Raw genomic sequence first — 17,721 nt, forward strand, 5'->3', positions numbered from 1 at the left:
TCCCCCTGGCCTCTTCATTGCTGTGTATTGCATGTCTTACCATTAATTCATTCTACTAACCACAGCTCTGTTCCTCATACAGTAATTCTTGTTTCACAAAAGCCCTTGGGATGAAAAAATCAAATATAGAATTTGCTGAAGGGCACAAATATCAGCAGTATTCAACTCTCCAACCTAATGACATTCAGCTAAATCTGGGATGTCAAAGATGCTATTCACCCTCTGTGACAACTGTTACTGCTTTTTCCTTTTGCCATCCAAACTTTTTTCAAAGAAAGGGTATCTTTTGACTAGGCTAGTTACTAAACTTCACTGAAGAAGAAACATGAAGAATGAAGTGATTTCATATAGAGACACAGTTTGCGGAGGTCATGCCAATTCCTGCACAGGCCAACAAGTTTCTTGCTTGAGAAGTCAATGAAACTCAAACTGCACAGCCTTTTCTTCCTTCCCAGTATGTCTTTACTCTTATGGCAAAGTGGCAACATGTCTTATTTTAATAGGAATAAATGTAGATATATCTCATTCTTATATTAAGCCAGTATCACTTTTTAAATATTTGGGGAAACATTGTTTTTAATACAGTCCCATTAAGTTAAAAAAATGCAGTAAAACATCATCTGAAGATGCAGATTGAGTAAAGCTGGTTGAGTAATGGTATTTTCATTTCACTCCCCTTCCTTGAAATTCACTAAGCCATTGAAATTAATTTTTAGGAAACAAAAGAATAAAAAGAAGAGAAATCTCACTCTAAGGAAAAAAGAAAATCTCACAAACCCAAACTGCAACCTATAAAACACATCCACTTGATAATGTTAAGTCTGGGCTAAGATGGTAGGCCACAGGAAAGCCGAAAACATGACTTCTCAGAACATAAGTACTTTACGTATGTCCCCAAGCCTCCTTGCCAACAAAGCCTCCCTGTGGACTTTGGGTGAAGGAGAGAAGGCAGAAAATGGACAGATTGCAACATGGAATGTCTGTGAATTAAAGCAGAGAATTATCTCTCGTTTTCTTTTAGATGGCCAAGTTTTTTATGGATTTATAAAATTGCTGTGCAAAAGATCTTAACCCTTTGTCTTTCACACAAGTTGAATATTTTCCTCTGAATTTTATATTTTAATTTAAATTTTGCAATAATTTATTTTGTTTTGGCATTGCTTTTGTTTTGTTTGGGGATAGGGTGCTTCTTAGAATATATATTTTCTTATCTTTGGTGCTGAGATTAGAAAAAATCTGTAAAATGCTTTATAGCATTTTTTAAAACGTAATACGACTGTATTAAAAACAGTGTTTCCCCATATATTTAAAAAGTGATACTTGCTCAATATAAGAATGAGAGAGATCTACATTTACTCCTATTAAAATAAGACAGTTGCAACTTTGCCAAAAGATGAATTAGAGGGTATTTATCCTAAACGAACATTTATATACTAAATGTTAGTTCATCTAAAATAGATCTTGAAATTAAACTTTTCCAAAAAATTAATTAACCCAGCATTGAATAAACTAAACTTTTTGCTTTCATCTTTAGCACATATTAACTTCTTATATATATACTAGATTCCTGTTTTGAACATTTTTGTTTTAGCTTTTTTAAGTGATGTTGCAAGACAATATTTTTTTTTAACTTTTATTTGGGGTTCGGGTATACATATGCAGGTTTGTTATATGGGTAAACTCCTGTCATGGGGGTTTATTGTACAAATTGTTTTGTCACTCAGGTACTAAACCTAGTACCCAATAGTTATTTTTCCTGCTCCTCTCTCGCCTCCCATCCTCCACTCTCGAGGAGGTCCCAGTTGTTCCTTTCTTTGTGGTCATGAGTTAACACCATTTAGCTCCCACTTATCAGTGAGAACATACAGCATTTGGTTTTCTGTTCCTGTGTTAGTTTGCTAAGGATAATGGCCTCCAGATCCATTCATGTTATTGCAAAAGACATGATAACATTCTTTTTATAGCTACATAGTATTCCATGGTGTATATCTACCATGCTTTCTTTCTTCAGTCTGCCATTGATGAGCATTTAGGTTGTCCATGTCTTTGCTATTGTGAATAGTGCTGCAGTGAACATATGCATGCATATGTCTTTATAATAGAATGATTTATATTCCTCTGGGTATATACCCAATAATGGGTTTGCTGGATCAAATAATAGTTCTGTTTTTAACTCTTTGAGAAATCATCGTACTTCTTTCCACAATGGTTGAATTAATTTACATTCCCACAAACAATGTATAAGTGTTCCCTTTTCTCCGCAACCTCATTAGCATCTGTTACTCCTTGACTTTTTAAAAATAGTCATTCTGATTGGTGTGAGATGGTACTCATCGTGGTTTTGATTTGCAGTTCTCTAATGATCAGTGATGTTGACCTTTTTTATATATGCTTGTTGGCTGCATATATATCTTATTTAGAAAAGTGTTCATGTCCTTTGCCCACTTTTTAATGTGGTTATTTTTTCTTGTAAATTTGTTTAAGTTCCTTATAGATGTTGGATATTAGACCTTTGTCAGATGCATACTTTGCAAATATTTTCTCACATTCTATAGGTTGCCTGTTTACTCTGTTGATAGTTTCTTTTGCTGTGTAGAAGCTTTTAAAGTTTAATTAGATCTCATTTGTCAACTTGTGCTTTTGTTGCAGTTGCTTTTTGAGTCTTTATCATGAAATCTCTGCCTATTCCTATGTCCAGGATGGTATTGCCTACATTGTCTTCCAGGGTTTTTATAGTTTTGAGTTTTACAGGTAAGTCATTAATTCATCTTGAGTTGATTTTTGTATATGGTGTAAGAAAGGGGTCCAGTTTCACTTTTCTGCATATGGTTAGCCAGTTCTCTTGGCACTGTTTATTGAATAGGGAATCCTCTCCCCATTGCTTGTTTTTGTTAGCCTTGTCAAAAAACAGTTGGTTGTAGGTGTGGTGGCCTTATTCATGGGCTCTCTATTCTGTTCCCTTGGTCTATATGTCTCTTTTTGTACCAGTATCATGCTGTTTCGACTACTGTAGCTTTGTAGTATAGTTTTAAGTTGGGTAATACGATGCCTCCAGCTTGGTTCTCTTTGCTTAGGATTGTCTTGGGTATTTAGGCTCTTTTTTGTTTTCACATACAGTTTTAAATAGTTTGTTCTAATTCTGTAAAGAATGTCATTGGTAGTTTGATAGGCATAGCATTGCATCTGTAAATTGCTTTAGGTAGTATGGCCATTTCAATGATATTAATTCTTCTTATCTGTGAGTATGGAATGTTTTCCATTTGTTTGCATCATGTCTGATTTCTTTGATCAGAGTTTTGCAATTTTCATTGTAGAAATCTTTCACTTCCCTGGTTAGCTGTGTGCCTAAGTATTTAAATAGGATTGTATTTCTTATTTGGCTCTCAGCTTGATTGTTGCTGATGTATAGGAATGCTAATGAATTTTGCACATTTTTTTAAAAATCCTAAAACTTTGCTGAAGTTGTTGGTTAGCTGAAGGAGTTTTTAGGGTTTTTGATTAGCTGAAGGAGCTTTTGGAATTTTCTAGATCTAGAATTATCTCATCTGCAAACAGGGGTAGTCTGACTTCCTCGCTTCCTATTTGGATGCCCTTTACTTCTTTCCGTTACCTGATTTCCCTGGCCAGCACGTCCAATACTATGTTGAATAGGAGTAGTGAGAGAAGGAAAGCTTGTAAAGTGGTATTGTTAATAAATAATTTTTAAATTTAGTAGAGAAGTTGAAATTGGCATTGTGATTTTGTTAAAAAATAAAGTGCATATTGAAATATTTAGGAATATCTGCAATCTACTTCAGCAAAATTAAAAGTGGGTAAAAAAAGAAGCAAGGATGGAGAAAAGTTGATAGCCACTAAAGCTCGGTAATGGGCAATGTCATACTCTGTACTTGTGAGCATGTTTAGGAATGTTCGTAATGAAAACTTAAAAAAAAAAAAAAAAAAAGCTTAAGTTGACATCGCATTGCAACCATCTTGGATTCACTGTTCTCTGATACTTGGAACTCTGTTGTCTAATCTCCATCTATACCAGGCGTCCCCAGATTTTTTACACAGGGGGCCAGTTCACTGTCCCTCAGACCGTTGGAGGGCCACCACATACTGTGCTCCTCTCACTGACCACCAATGAAAGAGGTGCCCCTTCCTGAAGTGCGGCAGGGGGCTGGATAAATGGCCTCAGGGGGCCGCATGCGGCCCGTGGGCCGTAGTTTGGGGACGTCTGGTCTACACTGTAACCTCTCACCTGAATTTGCCCTTTTTCCCAGCTTTGGTACCCAAGGATCCTCTAGTTTTATTTTTCTGGCTTTCACCTCTTGGCACACTGCCGGTGCTTTCCCCTTCATTGACTTGGAGCAACTTGCATGAGGTCAGCTGCTACCCTGATAAACTGTCCACTTGAGAGAAAGAAGGGGAAGTTTCTGGTGGCTGCTGATTGGCTTCTTTCCCCAACTGCCTTCCACCCATCTCTGTTCCACGGTCCAACAAAGACAAAGTTAACCTTTCCGTCAAACATTTCTTATTCCTTTTCTACACTTATCTGGAGAATGCAAGCAATTGATTGTCTTTCCTTCTTTCTTTCTTTTTCTTTTTTGACAGACTCTTACTTTGTTGCCCAGGCTGTTGTGCAGTGGTGCCATCATAGCTCACTGCAACCTTAACCTCCCAGGCAATTCTACCTCAGCCTCCCAAGTAGCTGGGACTACAGGCATGCACCACCACATGCAATTAATTTCTGCATTTTCTGTACAGACAGAAAGTCTCAGTATGTTGCCTAGACTGATCCCAAAATCTTGACCTTAAGTGATCCTCTCGCCTCTGGTTCCCAAAGTGTACAGGTGTAAACAACCACATCTGGCCTGATTTTCTATTAATAATAATTATATGCCCTATTATTAATATATGTAGTTATCCTCCTGCCATCTCTTTCAAGTTTCTATAAAACAAAATTATGCCTCTATAAGCCTTGTGTTATTTTCTAAAGAAGTTCCTGGGATAGAACATTCCACTGGAAATATCCGCAAAAGAATGAATTGCTTCTCCCAAGTGTTTCGTCCAGCCTGCCCGCCCTTGGGTGTCCTCTTCCTTTCTTCCTTTTGGTACCTTCTTGTTATTCTAAATGCAGAAAGCAAAACAAAGAATCATCGTAAAGTGGTAAAACTCAAGTGGCAGAAGATCAGAATCCCGCTATAGTAATACCACGAAATTGTCTGATCTTTCTAAAGAGAGCTACTTTGTATTTTCACTTAATCCTCAAAATACTTCCATGTAGTGTTATATTATTACATCACCATTTTACAGATGTAGAAACTGAGGACCAGTGATACTAAATAAAGTTGCCCAAGCCCATCGAACTAATAAGTGTAGGTGCAGAGATTCAGATTCAGGCCTGTCTGAATTCGAAGCCTGTGCTGTTGAATGCCATCTAACCCTGCCTCACAAATCCTCATTTATTCAGGACTCGCATCAATATTAAACACTCTTCCTCCTCAGTCAAGCCTCTTCCTTGTTGCTGGGTGAGTGAACCGTGCTGTTAGTCACCACGGTGGAAAGAAACCTTTGTGACAGTTAACGGTCTACATGCATGTAGGAGACTCAAAATAAAGCAAAATAGCCTATTTGCATAAATAGAATCTGCTCAGATGTCAGCAGGCACGAGCTGGCAACAAATGTGAAGACAAGGTAAAGGGGAGGAAGCACCACTACTTGCCTCCCACCCTCCCTTGTCCCTGCAGCCTCTGTCTTGGACCCTGGACCCTTCAGGGAGCACGTCCTGTTAGATAAGCCCCAGCCAGACAGACGTTGTCATTTGACTTCAGCAAATCGCTCTGATCCAGTTCAGTTCCAGGCCCAAGCTTGACACCCAATCATGAGTGGAATTTGGTTTGACACGTACCTGGCTGTGAAAGCCACGTTCTTGCCCCCACCCTTGCCCACTTGACCCCTACAGCCTCATATGTCAGACTGTGACATCCCAGGTGTCAGCTGTAACACCAAGTGCACAGAGCAAGAGAAAGATGGGCAATGACAGCAGAGGTTCCGGTGCCCAGCCCAAGCCTGGCACCAGGACTGGCCTCCTGCCTGGGAGGAGAGAGCGAGGCCCACAGCTGTGGGGCAGGGAGGCTGGGACTGCAAAGCCTCTTCAGCTGGGTGCCATGGGGTCTGGAATACCACCGCCAGAACTGCCAGAACTTTTCCTTTGCTTCGACATTGTCCTCTCCTCATAAACCCTGAGCCATTTGGTGTGAATTTGGATATTAAACAGCATTTCCCTGGCTGGAAGTACCCAGAGATGCAAGAGTGTAAACACGAAGTCACCAAATACAAGATAACTCACAGTTTTGCCTAGGACTGACTCTTGAGGCAAAGTAGGAAAACAACATATGCCAAAAGGAGGCAAAAACGAACGCTTACTGAGCATTTAGTAAGTACCGGTCCTGTGCAGGTGCTTTGTATACAATATATTTTATTGTTGGAGCAACATAGCAAAGCTTGTAAAGGAAATCTGCTCAAGATCACACACTTACTAAGTAATGGCCCTAGAATCATGGCTAGTGCACTCCACAGCATTCCTTTCTTCCTATTAAGCTTCTTTACCTGGAGCCAAGAGAGCAGCGTTGGGCACACCAGGTAAGTTCTCAGTTCTTTGCATTATCCCTCCTGTCTGACACCCCAGACAAGATGAGAAGGAATGGTCAAATATGGAATCTCATCCATTTCTCCAGCCCCCAGGCTCCTGTGACAGCTAAGAGGCTCCCCTGCCTCACAGACATCCTGTGGAACACTTGGGACTGTGCAGGCTCCTGACTAATCAGGTGGCAGCTTTGAGCCCTATGAAGACAGAGTCTTTGCCCCATGGTGCTGAGCTGTTGGTGATGACTTCTTGCCATGATGACGAGTCAAGCACTTGTAGCAGTCTCCAGCTCATCTGGGCGGATGCTGCAGGCAACAACGTACATGGCCATGGAGTACTGTGTTCCCAGACTTCAGGATTTTTAATTCTTAAAAGCATCGAGGACTTTCATGTAGTTGACAGTGTTCCATTTTGCCAAGCAAATATATAAACCTCCACTATTTATTATAAGTTCATAAAGAAGAGAACTTCAAATACCAAAAGTGTAGGAAGGGCATCATCTCATGATAGACAGGCTTTCCCAAGAGAGAAAGTTTGCAAGGTTATGTTGATATATACATATTTCATATTTGTCATATATGTATGAAAATATTATCAATAACCTGCATAAGTCTTTAGATTAACATTCAGGGATCCTTGATTCAGATGCAGAGGTCTTAGACTGAGAGTCAGGCTACCCGGGGTCAATCTCAGACTCCACTGCTAACTACCTAGGTGGCCTTGGGCATGTCACATCATCTTCAGTGAGATGAGGAATCGTATCAATTTCCTCATCTGTCGAATAAGGGAATTAGATGAAATGAGTGTTGAGATCGCTCTCAACTCTATGATATCAGGAAAGCAGCCTAAGCCTCCGGGCCGTAAAGCATAGGCCTCAGAGAAGAAATACTTTCTCAGAGAGAGAGATCGACTCTCAAAGAGGAAGTGTCTCATATAACTTGGGATGGATCCAATCTTGGGTCAACCCTAGCAAATTCTCAACCCTTCTTTCACCTATGCCTATGTCCTTTTCCTGGTCATCTTCATATACAAAAGCTGCAAATGCTTTTGTGCTGTGTTTTGGCAAAGGTGGGATCCCAGAGATAGCCATGGTGGGTGGCCCACCCTGGGAAGCTGAGATAAGGTTCAAAGAAGTAAAACACAAGGACATGAAGAGTTAAATAACACAGTGTCAACCTAGGTCACGTAACTGGCTTTGAGTTCACTGGGACCCTGAATCTCATTTCATTTCTGCCACTCTCTGTTCTAGAATGCAACACTCTCAAGAGACTCAAATCTCAGGAAAGGCAGGGAAAGAAGGTGGGCACAGGGCATATGGTGTATGCAGCATTCACACACGCATGTGAAGGATGAGGCAATGGGAAGTCTTCATTTCTCCCTCCATCATTCTTCCATTTCTGCCTCCCAGGTCTTCATCCACCTGGGACGCACAAGGAATAAAAGGCCCCACACTGCTTGAGTTTGTCAGTGGGGCAGGAATCATTAACTTACACTCGCTTGCTCTGCCTTTCATGCAGAGAGATTTACATGTTAGGTGTATGAGGCCAGAGACAGCTCAGGCAGGAGGAACATTTTGCAAAGCTCCGGGAGTGATTTAAAAGCACCACAGGCTTAATGCATGGAGCACTGGGCTGGATGCAGGTGCACTGGTGGCACCTGTCTTTGTCTAACTACTGGATTTCATCCCGTCTCTAGACCCCATTGTCATAAATCTGGACTAAGCCCAGCCCCTTCCATGAAGAGCATAGATAGTCCTGCTAGTGCCAAGAAAGCTAGTTAGAGCATAGATAGTCCTGCTAGTTCTGGAAAGCTGACGACCATGTGAAGACGGCTGTGAGTGAGTGTGTATGTGTATGTGTATGTGTATGTGCATGCATGTGTGTATGTGTATGAGTTTGTGTGTGTGTGTGTGTGTATGTGTATTTATATTACTTATCAGGAAAGATGAAGGCAATCCAGATGCAGTTTGCTAAGGAACCTAAGTATTGGCATGTTATCAGATAAAGCGTGAAGGTCATGCTTCCAATGTCAAAGTGCAGCTGAAGGTCAGCACGCCCAAGGTAAGTGGCTTTAGAAGTTCTTACCAGGAGAGGAAGATTGAGACAAACACACTTCATAGTCTTTCCAACTTACCCAAAGCCCATTAACTAGCCTGAGTGAGCTGCATCCAGCTCTACAGATTCCAGTACTTGGAAATACGTAATAAGAAGTTCAAAGATGCATGAGTCTATGGGAGCTGAGAGTGGGCAGTGGTGGAGGTTTGAAACAGGTAACAGACCTAGAGAATGTTTCATAGCTGCCAATACCAGGTTTCCCATCTGTTCTTTTAAGGTAAAGCTTGAGGTACAGCCAAGGTAGGTAGGAGGCAGGTTTCTGAGCTCTCGCCTTACACAGGATCTCTTTTTAAAAACTAGTTGCACATGTGAACCAAAAGCTTTCAAACAAAACCCTGCGAACTCTACTGCCTTTTTCTGAACAGGAGAGAGAGTTTCTGAAAGAGCCATCACAATGAAAATGGCATCAAAAGAGGCATCTGTACAGAAACAGAATATAATAATTAAAAAGATGAAATAGTTCAAGGGGTGCCAAACCATTCATCCCCTCCCTCACCTCATGCTCCTGCCTTTTACCCCCAGGAGGAACTGACTTTTATAATATTGCGGGTGTCAACAGGAAATCTGCTGAAGATCCAAGAGTGAAGTTTAATAGGGTCTGCCCTGTGCTTGATCATCTTACTGCCAGTGGAGACACCTACTGTTGGGAAAAATGACAGGTCACGTAAAAAGAGAAAGGGAACAGCCAACAGGATGAGCATCCTGGGACAGACAGCACTTCAGCAAGTAATCTTCTGCCAGAGCAAGGGAGAAAGATGCCAGAACCTGCCAGAGCTGGACTGCAGCAGAGAACTTTACCTCTTCTGAGATGGATGTAGAGGACAGCCCTGGAAGTGGCTTTAGGCAGGTTTTCCACAAGCCCCAAGCTCAGAAAAAAACATGTATTACACAGACATTGAACTGGGGCTGATCTATTAGGCATTGGCTAGGACGCTACATTAGTAAGTGTTTTCTAGAAAAACAGAACCAATAAGATATAAGATTTATTAAATAAGGTTTATTTATTATGAGAAATGGGCTCACACAATCATGGAGACTGAGTAGTCTCACAATCTGCATCTGCAGGCTGGAGTCCTAGAAAAGTCGAGGTGTACTTCTAGCCTAAGTCCAATGGCCTGAGAACCAGGAGAACCAATGGTTTCAATTCTGATCCAAGACCAAAGGCCGAAGAATGAGAGCGCCAAAGGTGTAAGTTCCAATTCAGTTCTGAACCCTAAGATGCAGGTGTGCTGATGGTGTAAGTTCCAGTTTCAAGAGCAGGAGAAGACCGATGCTTCAGCTCAAGCAATAAGGCATGGAGAGCACATTCTCTCTTGTTCAGACTTTGTTGTGTTGACACCTCTAGTGGTTTGGATGAGGCTCACCCACATCGGGGAGGTCCATCCACTCTACTCAGCTCACCAATTCAAGTGTTGCTCTCTTCCAGAAACACCCTCACAGACACACCCAAAAATAATGTTTAACCAAATATTTGGACGCTCTGTGACCCGCTCAAGTTGATGCATTAAATTGATCATTACAAGCATCGTTCTGTGAGTGGGTCCTAAAGGACCCTGGAAAATGGTATTGGTTAACTTACAGTCTATGTGTAAAATCCTACACACTGAGAAGTGTGCTCTGGAACTGCGTCTCAATGTGCAGTGATTATTGCCATTCCTCCTCACCACAAAATAAATGTAATTTACTGGAGCATTGCTTGGTAATCTCCTGCTGACTTCTGAGAGTAAATGGACAAGTGCAGCAACTGTATTTGAGAAGGACATGGTGACAATAATCATCTGGCTCCCAAATGTATTCTGTCCTGCCCCAACTGGCAACAGCAGCACTGCCTCCTAAGGTGACTGAACTGGCCTTTCCTTACCTTGCTTGGTGGTCTCTGTCGGATAGAGCTCACAGTGCTAAGACAGCAGCCATAGATGGTAGTCCAATGTGGCTTGCTATGTCTTCTGGAGGAAGCATTTCTTCTTTGTGAAGTAGACTTCCAGACCCGCAGAGACTAGAGCTATGGGGAAAAGATGTGCAAGTCCCCTAAGTAGGTCATTGGGAGTGATGGAAGTGGGTCACTCTCACTTCTACCCCTTGGCTCCAGATTCATATACTCTACATATCAGGGATACTCCATCATTAAATGATCACTGATCTAGATGTACACTATGTTCTGGAAGATGGTGCCCTATCATTGCAAGCTATCATCTCTAAGCTTATGCTGTCTTAAAAAATTTTATTTTACAATTCTGTCAAAATAGTAGTGTCTGGATGGTGCTGGATATGATAGGAAAGTGAACCCCATGGTCATTTGCTCACTGCTACCCTTCCTTTGCTATAAACCAGGTTCCTTGGTACAATGTGATACAATGTAGAATTCTGTGTCATTGGATCGTATGCTTTAGAAACCCTCAAAAACTGGTACCAGACAAAGACTTGAGTCAGGAAAGCCAAACCCAAATGTCAAATATCTGTTGATTTCTGTCAAGATGAATTTTTGCCCTTTATGGGGTAGAAGAGATCCTGTGTTCTCAAGTTACTATCCAATGGTTAGTTTGTCTCCTTGAGGAATGGGGTGCCATATTCGCAAAGGGGCTTAGTTTGGTCTATGTTGCTAGCATAGACTTTTTAAATGGCAATAACTAGATTAGCCTTGGTGAGAGGGAGTCCTTGCTATTGGACCTGTTCCCTGCCACTGTAGCCATTTTGTTTAAGTGCCCATTGAGTCAGCACTGGGCAGGGCAATGAGAAAAGCAGGCACTTTCTGACTCATTCTGTGTGATTGTTTAGTGCCTTGTCAGCGGATACTCTTGGGTGAATATTAATTAAATGATGCAAAAAATCCTCATTCTTTTTGCCCACTTTCATAAGTTCATCCACATATGTCCTTCCCAAATCTCCTTGTCTCTGACCTCTAAATATCTCTTCTTCCAGGTTCCTAGCCATTAGCCAAGACATTTGCCTTTGCCATGAGTCCCTATATGTTTTTATCTCAGTCCACTTTTTTTTCCCCACACAAAATATGTGGCCCGTGAATCATCCAAAGCTCTGCCAATTCTAATAATGTCTCTTTACCACTGAATTTCATAGCACTACCCAAAAGTGGGTGTGTTCCTGCTGCCATCCATTTGGGGTTTGTTCCACATACTAAGCTCAGACTTTTCCTCCCCAGCCATCGCATCGTAAAGGACTCTCCAAGTAACCAAATTTGTGAGCTGAGGGAGAGGCACCAGTGTACCAGTGGGAATAACACGAGCGTCTGGGCCTTGGGCTCTTGTAGCTCACTGTGCCCTCTGGGCCTATTTGTGTCTGAGCCCGTATAAAACACTTCCATCCTATGATGGGTAGTTGATAGGTTCACTGTGTCTTAAAATTTGCTGGATCTGATTGAACCCAATTTATGAGAAGTGTCTGGCTACACAGTCATTTGATATTCCAGCTCAGGTACTCATCGCTCCTAGGTCCCAGTAGTACACTGAAGCCCCCCCCCGCCCCCGCTTTTTTTTTTTTTTAACTGGTTTCTAATTTTCTGATGCAAAAGACATGATCTTCAAAATGTTATGGGTTTATATTGTGGTACTCTCACTGTGGTTTGCCACAGCCCCACAGCATGGCTTTTCCCACTATAGATACTTATAATATCATGGGGACTGCTGGGTCATATAGTCTAAGTTGCAGGGCTGCTTATACTGCAGCTGAAACTTCTATAGAGCCCTTTCTTTCTCTAGGCTTCACCCAAAGTTAAAGATTTTCCATGTTACCTGGTAAATGGTCAGAGAAGTATGGTATGTTCAAGTGTGGAAGTTCTGTTCCTTCCAGAACCCAAAGAGAAGCATCAGGTATTGTGATTCTTTCTCAGAAGATATAAATTGAAATAATCTGCCCTTATTTTTGGAAGGATAATCTTGACATGCCTCATAGCACTGAACTTCTAAAATGTTCACTAATACGGCAGGCCTCTATATGCATAGGTTTTATCTTTTTTTTTTAGACAGGTCTCTGTCACCCAGGCTGAGTGCAGTGGCGTCACGATGGCTCACTGAAGCCCCGACCTCCCACACTCAAGCAATCCTCCCACCTCAGCTTCCCAAGTAGCTGGGGCTATAGGCATATACCACCATGCCCAGCTAGTTTTTTATTTTTTGTAGAGATTATGTTTCCCTATGTTGCCTAGGCTGATCTCAAAATCCTAGATGCAAGTGATCCTCCCACCTTGGCCTCCCAAAGAATCAAGCCTTCATATTCATTATCTAGGTTAAAGTACTAAACTTGGGTTATCTGGAGAGGAAAGAGAACACATGTGCCCTACTGAGATGAGGGAAAGTTATAATCAAATAATAATGTGAACAGGTAACATGTCTGGAGCATTTACTGTGTACTGGGTCCTGTGCAAAGAGCTTTACTCACGTTATACTCACAAAAACATTCATTTATGCAAGAAATATTTATTAATCACTTAAATCATTCCAGAAACTGGGGATACAGCAATAAAGAAAACAAAACAAAACCAGAAAAACACCTGCCCTCATAGAGCTCACATTCTAGAGGTGGGAAAGAGGTAATAAATAAGATAATTGAGTACTATATATAGTTAGGCGTTGAGTGTTAAGGAAAATAATAAAATGAGGAAAGACGACAGGAAATGCCAGATGCTTTACAAGTTTAGGTATTGAGTTCAAGAAAGTTCTCACAAAAAGGTAGGTGGAGTGAAGACTGAAGGAGGTAAAAGAGTAGCCTTTGTGGATATCTGGGAAAGACTGTCCCCAGGAGAATGAATAATAAGGGCAAAGACTCTGAGGTAGGTATTATCATCTCCATTTTACAGATGGGAAAATGACTTGCCCAAGACCCCACTGCTTGAAGGTGGAGCCAGGATTCAAACTCAGATCTGCTTGATGTTAGAGCTAGTGTACGATACACCTGCCTGGTGATGGAGTGAGCGACATTAGGCAATCCAGAAACAAACACTCTATACTATGGATGATGACACAAAGCCTAGAAGCAGGAGATAGCTTGCTCAGATGAACACATGTGGATAATGGCTGAGCTGAGACTGGAGCGCTGTCATTTCCACTCCACCATCCCTGCTTCCCAGAAAAGTGAATGGACTTGGCATAACTTTGTCAATGTATTTTGTCAATAGGCATTTTAAAGCCTTGCCTTGCCCCAACTGTACTAAATGATGTCTTTGAGCTCTGACTTCTTTGGTAGGTGTGGTTACTTATGGAGCATAGACTACAGAGTTAGACACATCTAAACCCAAAAACAGGCTCCACGCTTTTCTAGATACGTGATCTTGGGCAAGTTATTAAGTATCTCTAACTCCCACATCATCCACAGAACAAGAATAAAAATGCCTGGCAAGGATTTGGTGGGGATTGGATAAATTTGTGCTTGTACAGCACCTCACACAGTGACTGGTACAGGGGAGACACACTCAATGTGTTTACTGCCTTCTCCCTATGTAGTTAGTTGTCTTTTCACATGCACAACTCTTGCTTTCTTAATTTATTATAATATTTTGAGAATTTAGAGGTTGTCATTTATATATACATGTATATGGCTTCTCGTCATTTTATGTTATATGGTGATGCACGTAAATGCTTAAAAGTGATTATTTGATTGCTGGATTCGTGGGGAAGAGAAAGGGAGATTATTGCTTCGGGGCTCTGCTGATACTATGGTCTTCCAGCTGCAACATCTGCCAACTCACTGCTCACCAGAGTTGTTTGGCTGATGTGACTGGCCAGCAGGTATCCTCTTGCTGCTTCAAAAGTCAGTATGTGTCATTCTAGCAGAGAGACCACTTTTCAGATAGGGGAAGACATTTCTTCAGTCAAGAGAAGAGGACTTGCTGTCACCACCAGAGCATCCAAGCCATCAATAGGTTCTCGCAATTTCCTGGTGAGAAGGCAAAATTCCAGTTTAACTCAAAACTTTCACACCAGCTATCCACAGATCTTTCATCAGGACTGCTATCAAAGAGTCAAATTGACCGATTTCAGTTTTTATTTCTTTTGCCCACCCTCTGGCAAGATCTCAATGAGCAGCTAACCAGCTGAAAATAGGAGAAGAAGAAAAAGGCCTAGACCTAGATGATTCAGGAAATGGCTCATCAGCCACCAAAAATTGAAGCCACTTTTCATTCATATAATATGGAAAAAAAATCTCCATGATAAATATTAGGAATAGTTCAATGAAGTCACCTGTTTATAATTTCTTTTTAAGAAAAAAATGGGTTTCATTTTTGCAGCACTTTCTCCTATATTAGCTTGTTTAATCTTCGTAACAGCTCTATGAAATAGTTATTATTACCCATGTTTTACAGATGAAGCAACTGATCCTAATAATATTAAATGACTTGCTCAAGGTTACACAGCTGGTAAGTTGCAAACCCAGGACTTAAATCTACATGCTCTTAATTTGACCGTTGGTTTTCCCCTCACCCTTGTTTATCTGTCTCCATCTAAAAAAGGTTAATGAAAAATATTCTGTGCTGGTCCTATCAAAGGTCAATGACAGTTCAGAGGCAGTGTTAGACACCTGTCTCTCTCTCTCTCTCTCTCTCTCTCTCTCTCTCTCTCTCATTTTTTTTTTGGTAGCAAATCGTACATAGAACCCAGTCTTAATATAAAAACATTGTCAGAGAAAGATGTTTTTTAAAAGTTAATAATGCATCTAAGACTAATTTGTATTTGTTTCTGAATAGTTGAGAAGAACTCAAAGACGTGAAGCACTACTCCTATTCATTTACTACTCCTACTCCTTCCTTCCTTCCTTCCTTCCTTCCTTCCTTCCTTCCTTCCCTCCCTCCCTCCCTCCCTCCTTCCTTCCTCCGGGTTCTTCTTCAAGACTCTGCCAAATATCAGTTGACTTTTATATTATGGGGAGATTACATTTTAGCACTCAAGGATGAGCTGTTATCCCCCAGAAAAATCCCCACTTCTCTCCAGACTCCTAGAAGGACTAGGCTCATGGTGGGAGAAAAAGGGGACGACTGCCGTGGCTGCAGTTGGGTACCAGAAGGCCAGAGTGAAGACCAGAGAGGGCTGGGAGCACGAGCTTGGAGCAGGCGGCTAGGAGAACAGTCCACCAAGGAGCACTAGGTCCCGCTCCTAGTCAGAGGGGTTTGCTTTCAGAGTGTCCCCATTATCACATTTCCTTGGCCTTCGTCTTATGGCTGCTGGGATAAGTGGCTTTTTTCCTTTTCCAAACTGCCCTTATCAGTAATGCAACAATAGCTAATTTAATTAGCTGACCTGAATGGCAGCCAGCTTGAGCTAATTTGGTTTTGCTAGTGCTCTCTGGTACATACAGAACAGATAAATCTACTTCCCTGTAGACACACAGTGGGGCTTGTGGGGGGTGGTGGGTAGTGAGAGGGGCAGTGGCTCTTCCAAAGTCAATTCTGCACCTGTGGGATTTAGCACCTGACCAAAGGCAAGTGAGTCCGGAGTCAGTATTCGCCAAGGTCCTGTCAAATCTGTCAGCTGAAAGAGATAAAATACACGACCAGGAAATCGCAAAGGCAAGGGGCCCAGGATGGGAATGCTGGTCTTGAACTCGTGACCTCAAGTGATCCGCCCACCTCAGCTTTCCAAAGTGCTGGGATTACAGGTATGAGCCACTGTGCCCAGCCTTGAGCTACTGTTATACCCTCAAAATCTGGCACATTAACCAAAGGGTTCAATTATTATTAAGAATAATGCATGACATATCAGGAAGATTTGGATTTTACTTGTTTGGTTTGGGTTATTTTTTTGCCCATCACTGGGTTATAATCCTAAAGTATAAGGAGGATTTTGATCTGAGTGGACCAGCCTGTTTCTCTCACCTCCTCCCCTTGAACCAGTTGCAAGTTACTCAACAAAATTCAGTGTTTCCATCTAAAATGAGAACCATCAGGGCAACAGAACTTGCTTCACAGGGTTGTCGCAGAATTAAATGAGATAATGTACATAAAGGCATTAGTGGAGTATTTGGCACGTGGTACTTCCTCTATCACTACTTGCTAGATATTGCTAAGGTGAAAGAAAGGGCTGAACCAGGCACTGCCATGCTGGGATGTCCGGGTTGAGTGAGGTGCACGACAGGGGACCAGAAAGAACCGTGACTGGGTGTAGCCCCAAAGGAAGATGTGACTCTTTCATCAGACAACTGTGTGTCCCAAAACGTCCCAGCATTTGGGTGCTGTGATAAATCACTGAGTCAGGCTTTCTCTCATTCCCTGGGGGACTGTCCCCCTCTTCTAGATCTCACTCCAGAATGCAAAGAAGAAAACAGCAGCTACCGCTCTAGGGTCAGGCCTTCTGCTTTTCTACAGAACTTAGTAATGCATTCGGCTTTATTCCACTTCTCTATTACCTTAATGTGCTGGCCTGGAGGATAAATGAGATAATAAACACAGAGCACCAAGCATAGTGTCTGGGTCACAGGAGGCGCTCAGTAAATGTTAATTCCCTGACCCCACCCACTTATAGATTAGCCCTGACTTCTCAGAAATGAAGATCCCCATGCACTCACCTAAGTCTCCTTTCAATATTCCTACGTGGGAGCCTTTTTACTACCCTCTTCAAGCTGGCCAGAATCCCTCTCCTCTGCTAATTATCCCACAGAGATATGAGGGGAAGAGAACGCAGCAACTCTTGAGCCAGGAGGCCCAGCCTCCTAGCAGAAGAGTCTGTGCTGTTGCTGAGCTTCGTGAGGGCGAACCTCATTCATCTTCACAGACACTGCTGTGCCATCCATTTTAAATGACATAGAAGCCGACCCGTTTATCAAGATCAGCATACTACTATATTATTATGATTATTTAGCATTTACATAACACTCTATTTGCAAAGTGCTTAATAATTATTTATTTATTACCTCATCTAACTACTCACTAATGGAAAATTCAAGGGGTTGTTCTGAGTTCACTGGCCTCCACTCTGGAGATACCTTAGGCCATTTCCAAATGCCTGCCGTAAAATATTTTAATAAAAAACCATTTGG

At 41.8% G+C, this 17,721-nt stretch overlaps 1 protein-coding gene across 2 annotated transcripts in view; it reads right to left on the minus strand.

The window, feature by feature from the left end:
* Positions 1–13,181: 13,181 nt before the first annotated feature.
* The window catches only part of PBX1 (PBX homeobox 1), a 315,670-nt gene continuing 311,130 nt past the window's right edge, over positions 13,182–17,721 (minus strand). Inside the window, exon 8 of one of the 2 annotated variants that reach the window (XM_074389865.1) lies at positions 13,182–14,628. Coding sequence is in view for 1 of the 2 variants with exons in the window: in XM_074389863.1 (XP_074245964.1) it covers positions 14,608–14,628 (21 nt within the window). In the remaining variant the exon portion in view is untranslated. The remainder of the gene's footprint in view (positions 14,629–17,721) is intronic. The other variant, XM_074389863.1, reaches the window with a different exon arrangement.

Source organism: Saimiri boliviensis, chromosome 19, assembly GCF_048565385.1.
Source record: "Saimiri boliviensis isolate mSaiBol1 chromosome 19, mSaiBol1.pri, whole genome shotgun sequence".
NCBI classification, from domain to species: Eukaryota; Metazoa; Chordata; class Mammalia; order Primates; family Cebidae; genus Saimiri; species Saimiri boliviensis.